General features: G+C 40.4%; 1 protein-coding gene and 1 non-coding gene across 3 annotated transcripts; both read left to right on the plus strand.

The window, feature by feature from the left end:
• Positions 1-3,591: 3,591 nt before the first annotated feature.
• Positions 3,592-9,625, plus strand: SLC25A3 (solute carrier family 25 member 3). Of its 2 annotated transcripts, none has more exons than XM_008687732.2 (8): positions 3,592-3,720; positions 3,950-4,110; positions 5,349-5,473; positions 7,056-7,235; positions 7,629-7,810; positions 8,448-8,620; positions 9,093-9,203; positions 9,285-9,625. In XM_008687732.2, the coding sequence occupies exons 2-8, from the start codon at positions 3,954-3,956 to the stop codon at positions 9,443-9,445; spliced, it is 1,089 nt and encodes a 362-aa protein (XP_008685954.1). In that variant the 5' UTR covers positions 3,592-3,720; positions 3,950-3,953; the 3' UTR covers positions 9,446-9,625. The 2 variants fall into 2 exon arrangements, with proteins under 2 accessions (XP_008685954.1, XP_008685953.1); XM_008687731.2 differs by lacking the exon at positions 5,349-5,473 and adding an exon at positions 5,646-5,767.
• LOC121104517 lies at positions 8,128-8,375 on the plus strand. The gene has a single exon (XR_005836836.1). It is a non-coding gene; the product is annotated as a small nucleolar RNA SNORA53 (small nucleolar RNA).
• Positions 9,626-10,404: the final 779 nt, after the last annotated feature.

Consider the following 10,404-nt stretch of genomic DNA (forward strand, 5'->3'; position numbering starts at 1 on the left):
AGGGTCTCATGTTAAAATTAATTTTTGTTTTTGTTTTTTGAGCAGCAGTGAGATCCTGAATATTGGCATGGGAATGGGAACCTATGGGCAGGCTGATGAAACTGGAATCACAAACTTCTAAATTCTGCTGAGGCCTCTTTTGCCAGTATTGATGGCCTTTCCTCCCTTGCCTGAAGAGCTTAGTCTCTCCTTACCTGTAAAATTGGCCTCTCCTGGGGTAGTTAGTTGCCTTGTAGGGTCTGCTGATCCTCCTCAAGACCTATCATCAACACCTTCCATAGCTTCTATACCCATTGCAGGAGATCCTAGAAGGTAAGATAAATAGTGTGCAAGATATATATTGACAGAAACCTGAGCAACATGTATGGGGATGGAGACAGAATGTGGGGTGGGGTGCATGGTAGTCACCTTCTAGGATGGCCCAGTGATCCCTAGGGCCTTACCCACATTGTATCAGGATCGGTTTGTGTGATCAGTAAAATACAGAAGTGATGGCTTCTGCAATGAGGTTATAAAGGGCACTGAGCTTCTCTCTTGGTTGCTATCTGTCTTTCCTGAATTACTCATGCTGGGAAAGCTGTGCCATGAGCAGCTCTATGGAAAGATCCATTTGACAAGGAACTGGAGTGTCCTGCCAATGGCCAAGTTAGTGGGCTTGGAAGCATATCTTCCAGCCCCAGAGACCACAGGTCCCAACCAGCAGCTTGACCACAACCTCATGATACACCCTGAGCCAGGCCATCCAATTGAGCCTCTCCCAGATTCCTGACTCTCAGAAAATGTGAGATGATAATTGTTTGTTGTTTTATGCTCTTAAATTTCAGGATAATTTGATAAGTAGTGATAACTAAAATAGAACAGAAGAAATATAATGGTAGACCAAACCAAATTTATTGCTATGGGTAGAGTTAACAGTGTCTCAATCCATTGTTTTAGCTCAAATTTCTGAGAAGGTCTCTTAAAAGTTTGGCTGAAATTTAAATTCAGTAGTGGCTCATATTAAATGAAATTAAAATGCAAGACTTGGTATACTGAATAGGAAAGTATTTTTTTTATTGTTTTTTAAGTAGGCTCCTTGCCCAAGGTGGGGTTCAGACTCACAGCCCTGACATTAAGAGTCACATGCTCTACCAACTGAGCCAGCCAGGTACCCCCTGAATAGAAAAGTATTGACAGAGACACTCTCCTTTTTTTTTTCTAAGATTTTATTTTTAAGTCATCTCCATACCCAATGTGAGGCTGGAACTCACAACCCCGAGATCAAGATTGACATGCTTCACTGACTGAGCCAAGCGGTGTGCAACAAAGACTCCCTCCTTGACCAAACCTTAGTTAGCCTCTTCTAAGCCCTTTTCTTTCTTTCTTTCTTTTTTTTTTTTAAAGATTTTATTTATTTATTTGAGAGAGACAGCGAGAGAGGGAACACAAGCAAGGGGAGGTGAGAGGGAGAAGCAGGCTTCCCCCCAAGCAGGGAGCCCAATGCGGGGCTCGATCCCAGGACCCTGGGATCATGACCTGAGCCGAAGGCAGACGCGTAACGGCTGAGCCACCCAGGCACCCCTCTAAGCCCTTTTCAACTAGGCATGTCCTTGGACATATCCTCCAAGAGCCTACCTGTAGCAAGAATTTTGTCAAAAAGAATGAAATCTTGCTATTTGCAACAACATGGTTGGAGCTGGAGAGAATAATCCCAAGCAAAATAAGTCAGAGAAAGTTGTCTTTCCATATGATCTCACTCATACGTGGAATTTAAGAAACAAACAAATGAGCTAAGAAAAAAAAAAAGAGAGACAAACCAAGAAACAGACTCTTAACATCAGAGAACAAACTGATAGTTACCAGAGGGGAGGTGGGTGGTGGGGATGGATGAAATAGGAGATGGGGATTAGAGTACACTTACCATGATGAAAAAAAAATAAATAAAATGGGAAAAAGAAGAATTCTATCAACTTAGCTTAACAAAAAACCCTCCTCACCTTGATATCTATTTTATTTACTTATTCCTTTAGTAATCTCTACACGCAACATGGGGATTGAACTCACAACCGCGAGATCAAGAGTCACACGCTCCACCAGGCACCCTAACCAGCCTTGATATCTGATTACCCTCAATACCTTATCAAATTCCTTGTTCTCCAGGTAATACCTGATTACCTTGGACTGCCTTCAGCAAGAATCCTGTTAGGTCAATTTAGGAAGAATTACCCTATCCTCTTAATAACTTACTGACAGCTAACCCTCTCCCCAACCTTGCTTCTTGACTCAAACCCCCACATTTAGACATTGTCTCATTGAGTTCTCATAAACTTTGCAAGATAGATGTTACTCTCATCCAGGACCAGCTTTGTAATTTGTAATTTCTGTGCAAAAATGAAAAATGCAGGGCCTCTTGTTCATAAATTATTAAGAATTACAAAATGGATGGGGCACCCTGGGTGACTCAGTTGGTTAAGTATCTCCCTTTGTCTCAGGTCCTGATCCCAGGTCCTGGGATCCATCCCGTGTTGGGCTCTCTGTTCAGCGGGGAGCCTGCTTCTCCCTCTCCCTGCCGCTCCCCAGGGGCTTGTGCTCTCTTTTTCTGTTTCTCTCTTTCTCTCTCCTTCTCCCTCTCTCTCTCTTTCCCTCCCTCCCTGTCAAATAAATGAATAAAATCTTAAAAAAAAAAAAAAAGAATTACACAATGGTGATAACAGAGCATTAAATTTAACACAGGCCCTATGTAACTGCACAAGCCCATGGGGCTACCCTCTGCTTCCATCTTATATTTAAGAAACAGGTTCATAGAGATGCAGTGAATTTCCAAGGTTACTTTGTCAAGAGCCAGGACAATGTCAGAGCCAGAATTCTAACAGGGTTTGACCCCTACTAAACTCTGCCCAATTAAACTAGGCCCTTTTGTGTTGAACTGAATCTCATGAAGATTTTCTAAATTTATTGAACACACAAAATCTGCTGCCAGTCATTTTCACTCTCGTTCAACCATGTACCCCCAAGTAGTTAAAATGCATTTACTGAATGTTTTAATAGGTCATACGAACTATTGTGATGAACCCCCAAGCTATTTTGTCTAAAGAGTTCTTGCTGCACATTTTCTATTAAAATACTGCCCTTTAGCCTAACGGAAAATGCAGACATATCTATGTGTAATGTCAATGGATGGATTAAAAAAAAAAAGTACTTTAATGGCAGGTGTTGTAACACAAAATATTTCAGGAACATTCTGACTGCAACACCGAAATAAAGTATCATCACACATTTGGCATTTCCCCCCCCTCCTTTTGTTTGTTTAAGTGACTACTATGCTGGGACTCATTTAAACGTAAAAAAACTGAAGCCCCGACGTCAGGGAAAAGACGCTTGAAGGTGAAGGGACAAAAAGACGAGGTCACGAGCACAATCCTACACCGCTCAAAAACCCGGCCCCGGAATGCGCGCTTGCGCAGAACGAATCCTCCTGCGCAGAAGCCGGGCCGGAAGGGCTGGGGCGAGCTGGGGCGGGCTGGGGCGGGCGGGGGCGGGGATAGGGTTGCTAGGAGAACGCGATGACGCTACGGCCTCGGCGCTCTTTTCCGCCAATGGGTGCCGCCTGCTGCAGTGACACGTAATGTGCGTCACGCTGACGACGCACGAAGGGCACAGATCTAAGGGTCGGGAGGACGTTCGGCCTCTGTGAGCCGCAGCCTTTTCGAGGGAGCGGTTGTGTGTTCGCCATCTTAGGAAGTGAGTGTGCTGGGTCTTGCCCCTGGTGGGTGCGGGGAACGGAGCCCCTCTGAGGAGCTGCGTAGGCTGTAGGTCTGGTCGATCTCCTTGGAGGAGGCCGCCATGACCTCCTCAAGGGCGCGGAGGCGGGAAGAAGGAAGGCCCGTGTAGGTGTCCTATGGTGCCGGTGACTTTGGCGGCCTTAGGGGCCACTTACCTTTACTCTGACCGCTGCTCTCTCTTCCCTTAGGAAGATGTTCTCGTCCGTGGCGCATCTGGCGCGGGCGAACCCCTTCAACGCGCCCCACCTACAGCTGGTACACGATGGCCTTACGGGCTCCCGCAGCAGCCCCGCGGGGCCCCCGGGCCCGCCCCGCCGTTCCCGCAATCTGGCAGCAGCCGCTGTGGAAGGTGAGCTTAGACCTGCCCCCGATATGGTCGTTATGTCCCCTCGGCCTTAGTGGCTTGGAGGACAGAGAGGAAGGACGCACCTGGCCTTTTGCACCACAGGACGGCGCCTAGTTGCTTGCCCTAGGATGTCAGCCCTTTTAGTCCTAGGCCGTGTATCGGATCCTTGGCCCTCTCTCAAGGGCGTGGAAGGGCCCAGGCACAGTTCCTTCTGTGACCTCCACGTCCTCGGGAGAATAGAGTTATAGAGGCCGTGACTAGCTCCTTATCTTCGCCGCCGTGAGCCCGCTTGGTCAGTAGACTACGTGTTGGGTAAAGTCTCCTTCCTAGCCACTGGCCACCTGCAGTTCTTTATAGCTATTATCTATTACTTGATTTGGCTTTAATTTTCTTCTTAAAAATACTCGTTCCTCTCTTAAGCATTACCGAAGGCTAATATTTGTTAACACGAAGTGTATGAGATAATTGGGTCTCTCGTTTTAATGTAATTGGTAAAAGAGAGGACAGAAGCCCCAGATAGGGAATAAAAAGGAGATAAGTAATTGGTAGGGATCCCAATAGTCTTTCAGGAATCTTTTTGGTTAGACTGAACTTGAACTTGTATGTTTTAAATCCCAGTGGAGTGTGCGGACAGAGAAACCTGAAAACCAAATTGAAGGAGTTCTGTAAATGTTATCTACATTATATGCCTGTAAAATCTAAAGTTTTTAAATCATTTATGTGTTTTGTTATGTCTTTAGTGTGGGTGGAAAAATCCTTACACTGTTCTGTAGTAAATGTATTTGACTTCAGGAATTTATGTTTATCTCATTTTATGCTTACATGAATCTTTAAGTGGGGATAGTGTTGATTAGTGGCTGGGGTACACTTAGAAGTTTGCAAGCTTTTACTTGTCTAGTGCTCTTCTTAAGTTTGATTTGTATTCTGAAGTGTGCTTTTATCAGCAGTTAATAATTTGAAGTTTGATTTTAATTCAAAGAGCTATTAACGTTGTCAGAGACTTTTTAATATGGCAGAATAAGAGCTAGTGTCTCAGAACTATTGTAATCTCAATGATTCTTTGATTTTGGCAGTAAATGCCTTGTTACTTAACACTAGGTGGAAAATCATCTTCCAACAGTGGCCAAAGCTGTTAAGTTGTGATAGTACTATTTCACAGGGAATCATAGTTCTCTTTCATTCCCATGGCCTTAGTCATCTCTGAAGAAATACTCACTTGATTTTTTTTTCCAATCAAACAGAGCAGTATAGCTGTGACTATGGATCTGGCAGATTCTTTATCCTTTGTGGACTTGGAGGAATTATTAGCTGTGGCACAACACATACAGCATTGGTTCCTCTAGATCTGGTTAAATGCAGAATGCAGGTTTGTTTTGCATGTTGGATTAAAAGCATATTGTTGAAGCATGGCTTTTAAGTTGTACGGCATAGACATCTACTAACAAGCTGTGTGGAAACCTAATTATCCAAGAGGTAAGTTGATAACCAGTAACATGAGTTTTATATTAAAATGCATGGTGTGTCTTGTCTTACTACAGAGTACAGTTGCGAATATGGCTCCATGAAGTTTTATGCACTGTGTGGCTTTGGTGGGGTCTTAAGTTGTGGTCTGACACACACTGCTGTCGTTCCTCTGGATTTAGTGAAATGCCGTATGCAGGTTTGTATTGAGATGGCAACGTTAAATGTATCTTTCATGTGTGACTTAATTCCAAATAATTTTAAAAGAACTTCACAAATGAAAAAATTTGAAGACATCACAACTGCTAGAAACTTTTGTAGAAAACCAAACCCAAATTTTCTTAACTCGTGATCTTTATTTTAATTAGTGTTTTAAATTGAAGAAATGCCTCTTTTAAAATAAGATTGTAGGCAGATTTTTGGATCTCAAACCCTGGCTATAAATGGTATTTTGCTGCTGTGCTCAATTCTGACTAGAGTTGCTCTTCAAGGCCTGCTGGTTCTTCATGCTCCCAAATGGTCATTTTAAAGCGGTTATATATCAGAGTAGGTATTCCTTCTTAGTGTATTTTTGAAGTGACTTCGTGTCTCTTATTTACTGATAAGATCAGGGCAGAACATTATGTAGATTAGAAAAAATACTCTTCACTGTCTTAGTATTAAAATTTCGTAGGCATAGTTTCTTGTATATTTATTTACATAAAAGTTTTTTATGATTAGAGTATCTTAATTAGGATTATTGAAACAAAAATAATGAAACGTCAAAAATTTATTTGTCCCAAACAGGATTAGAAGTCTACTTACCTAAGAGAGAGAGGAAGGTGAAGTAAAGGAAGGTGAAATGTTAGCAGGGAGAGGAAGGTGACGTATACCGGCCCTTGTAGTACTGGCAGATACAGTGAAATTAAGATTTTTTTTCTGTTCCCATTAGTTAATAGAATGGATGTGAAATATACCTTCACTAAAACGTATGCATGTGTCTTGAAGTGAATTTAAGTTAAAAGACAGATTCTCATTATGTTGATCTACCTTTTTAACTTGTGTTTCATTTGCCTGACGTTCATAAAACTTTGTAATATAAACTTCTTAATGGGCTAGCATACATCAGGATATAGACTTACCTCTTACTCAGGCAGTAGCTTTAAAACTAATTTTTTAGAAGTGGTAGAGTTGGATGGTGAAAAATTTTGAGTCCGTTTTATCATGTATTTTTTTTTAGGAATTTTGCCCTCTTAACTAACCCGCCAAAACTTAAGTCTGACTGAAAGAAAGCTAGACCTTAATGTATAAAGTTAAATTTACAAAGATGATTATAGATATTAAGTTGATATGCAGTGAATTTGTGTTTACCCGTACCTTTTGTGTAGTTACTGAAGTTTATTTTAGAACCAAAGGAAAAACTAATAATAGTGAAATTCAATATTTATTAGAAGTGATAGCTCTTTGGTACATTTAATTAATTTTTTTCTTCCTTCTTTTAAATAAAGGTGGACCCCCAGAAGTACAAGGGCATATTTAATGGATTCTCAGTTACACTTAAAGAGGATGGTGTTCGTGGTTTGGCTAAAGGATGGGCTCCGACCTTCATTGGCTACTCTATGCAGGGGCTCTGCAAGTTTGGCTTTTATGAAGTTTTCAAAGTCTTGTATAGCAACATGCTTGGGGAGGTATGTAATTTTAACTTAAAAATTGAAAGTCCTAAGCTTTAACTACTTTAAGACCAAAAAGGGTCTTTTTTTTGGTCTTTATTATTATTATTATACTGTGCTGCTTTCCAGGTAAGTTGGATTTTGAGTTTTTTAAAGAGAAGGTCTGGGATTCCTCTGTGTAGTTCAAGGGCCACCTATAGCCGGCACCTAGATGTTCAAAAAATAATTCACATTGTGCTGTGGTTGATAAGGTTATGGGAGAGGACATACATTCAGTCTCATGTGTGGACCATATGATAAACACTGTTAGGTGGTCTGAAATGTAACTGTTTCCTATAACTGTCTCTTAATTGAAATTGTAAACAGCCAATGCAGTAGCAGTACACGTTCCTTCTTATGTTTTTCAATTAGGAAAATGCCTATCTGTGGCGCACATCACTGTATTTGGCTGCTTCTGCCAGTGCTGAATTCTTTGCTGACATTGCCTTGGCTCCTATGGAAGCTGCTAAGGTTCGAATTCAAACCCAACCAGGTTATGCCAACACTTTGAGGGATGCAGCTCCCAAAATGTATAAGGAAGAAGGCTTAAAAGCGTAAGTGAACATTTGTCTAGAGTTACAGTATAGAAATACTCATTTAAGGAATCTGCATTTGTTAGCATTAAACCTACCAGACTTTTTTTTTAAGCTATTATGTTAATGTCTCTATACCTTTTATAGAGAACATAAACTCCAGGGGCAAGGATAAGTTGATACATGGCTTAAGCCCTGAGTTAAAGATTTTTTCTAAAGTAAGAACAGTTTGTCAATCTGCATATGACTTGATATTTGACATTAATTGTTAACTTTTGGGAAGGGCTTGTGAGAATTGTCATCGGTGTTCACAGCTAAGAATTTGCATATAGTCTGGCAACATGCTTCCTTAGATCCACCTTTGTGGATGTCAGGCTCGAACTGAGTTCTACTTGTAAACTTCTTGTTTCTGGTAGTTCCAGTAAGAGAAACATCCAGCAACTTTTTTGGTTGTATAGTCAAAGGTGCTTGAGTCATTGGCATGTGAGAGAAATACACCTGCATGTTAGTCGTAGGTTCTGATAGAAATGACATGCAATTGTGCTGCCATTTTTTGCTATCGGGACTCGACTGGTGTGCGGACACTTCTGTTAATGATGAAAATCTCTGCTAGGTGAATAAATAACAACTGGGTGAAATAAGTCTCCTGGTTTCCTAGATTCTACAAGGGAGTTGCTCCTCTCTGGATGAGACAGATACCATACACCATGATGAAATTTGCCTGCTTTGAACGTACTGTGGAAGCATTGTACAAGTTTGTGGTTCCCAAGCCCCGAAGTGAATGTTCAAAGCCAGAGCAACTGGTTGTAACATTTGTGGCAGGTTACATAGGTATGAGTTACTTGCAACATGTATGTCTGTGAAATTAAGGACAAGTAATCCTTTCCATTATTGGCCTCTTATTGTGAGAAAAAAAAAAATTCCAAAGAAGTTTTATCTTCCCATAGCGTTTTCTATGCCTTTTAGGATTCCTAAAAACTTGTTAATTAGTTTCTGAATTATTTTCAGGTTTGCATGTCTTGATTAAGTTTGGGGGATACATTGATTTCACTGCTGTACCTTTTTTTTTTTTTTTGGTCTAGTTTTTCAAGAATACATTTTTAACACAAAGGAAAGTTGATTAAAATGTGAATATAAAAACTTGAAGGATTGTTCTGCTTTATATAGGGTAGACTGCTGTATAACTTTCTTGTCAGTCTCTAAATCTGATTTTAAGAACTAAAAATTAGGAAGAGGTTGTTGGTTGTGATGTGAATTTTTAAAATTAATCCCATGTTGGGTTATCTATCTTGACTTTTTTCAGCTGGAGTCTTCTGTGCAATTGTTTCTCACCCTGCTGATTCCGTGGTATCTGTGTTGAATAAAGAGAAAGGTAGCAGTGCTTCTCAAGTCCTTCAGAGACTTGGATTTAAAGGTAGGATTCTCCCTCCCCCCCAAACAAAGAGTAACACTTGGGTATATTTCGTTTTTCATTCATGTTTCATATTTCAACCAGGTGTATGGAAGGGACTCTTTGCCCGTATCATCATGATTGGCACTCTGACTGCACTACAGTGGTTCATCTATGACTCTGTGAAGGTCTACTTCAGGCTCCCTCGCCCTCCTCCACCCGAAATGCCAGAGTCTCTGAAGAAGAAGCTTGGGTTAACTCAGTAGAATGATCAAAGCAAATGTGGACTGAATCTGCTTGTTGATCAGTGTTGAGGAAAGTGCAAGAGGAACTTTTATATATTTAACAGTGTAGGAAATTGTCTATTCCTGGTATAATTACTGTAGTACTCTTGCCTAAGGCAAGAGTTTCAAACCCACTGTTGAAATAAACCCAACTATTCATGATTTGTCTGTGACTTGGTGGTTCTTTTTAAAGCTAGTTTTTAAAGAATTGACCCTAAAATGGAAGGAATTAAGTGTAAGTTAAAACCTCAAGGAAAAAATGTAAACTAATCACTGTTGGTTCAGTACTCTGATCCCCACTCATTAATTGCCATATGTGTCAAGTTTTGTCACACAAAAGTTCCTATACTCCCAAAAATAAAGGAAACATACCTGAATTTTAAAAAACTTGATTTAGTTGTAGTTAAATTGAAATATGGATACGTATTTGTGGTTATATTTTAACAAGTAAATTTCAGCATGTAATCAAATTTCTGCAACATGTACTACTATACTTTTAAAAATCCTAATGAGTTTGCTAATCCTCATTTGCAAAAGAAGATCTAGGTGTGCCTAGCTGGCTCAGTTGGAGGAATGTGCAGCTCTTCATCTCAGGGTTTTCTGTTAGAGCACTATGTTGGGTGTAGAGATTATTTAAACTTTAAAAATTAAATTGAAAAAAGTAAATGAGGCTGATTGTTAGAATGATAGTTCTTAGTTACTTTATTTATTTAAAGATTTTATTTTTTTAAAGTAATCTACACCCAATGCGACACTTGAATTTACAACCCCCGAGGTCAATACTCTACCCCGAGGTCATACTCTACCGACTGAGCCAGCCCGGCGCCCCGGAATGATAGTTTTTAAAAGGACCGAAGCACTTGATAGCTAAAACCACTTTAGGTAACATTATTTTCAAACAAATCTGACTTTCTAAATTACAAAAATTGGAGCATAAAATC

This window comes from Ursus maritimus, unplaced genomic scaffold (genome assembly GCF_017311325.1).
Source record: "Ursus maritimus isolate PB19 unplaced genomic scaffold, ASM1731132v1 scaffold_21, whole genome shotgun sequence".
Lineage (NCBI taxonomy): Eukaryota > Metazoa > Chordata > Mammalia > Carnivora > Ursidae > Ursus > Ursus maritimus.

Bases quoted from the DNA above. Each gene is read 5' to 3' on its own strand.
- SLC25A3 (XM_008687732.2), top strand. From the start codon at position 3,954: ATGTTCTCGTCCGTGGCGCATCTGGCGCGGGCGAACCCCTTCAACGCG. The intron at 7,236-7,628 runs GTATGTAATTTT...TTTTTCAATTAG, and splicing joins ATAGCAACATGCTTGGGGAG to GAAAATGCCTATCTGTGGCG. The intron at 9,204-9,284 runs GTAGGATTCTCC...TATTTCAACCAG, and splicing joins TCAGAGACTTGGATTTAAAG to GTGTATGGAAGGGACTCTTT.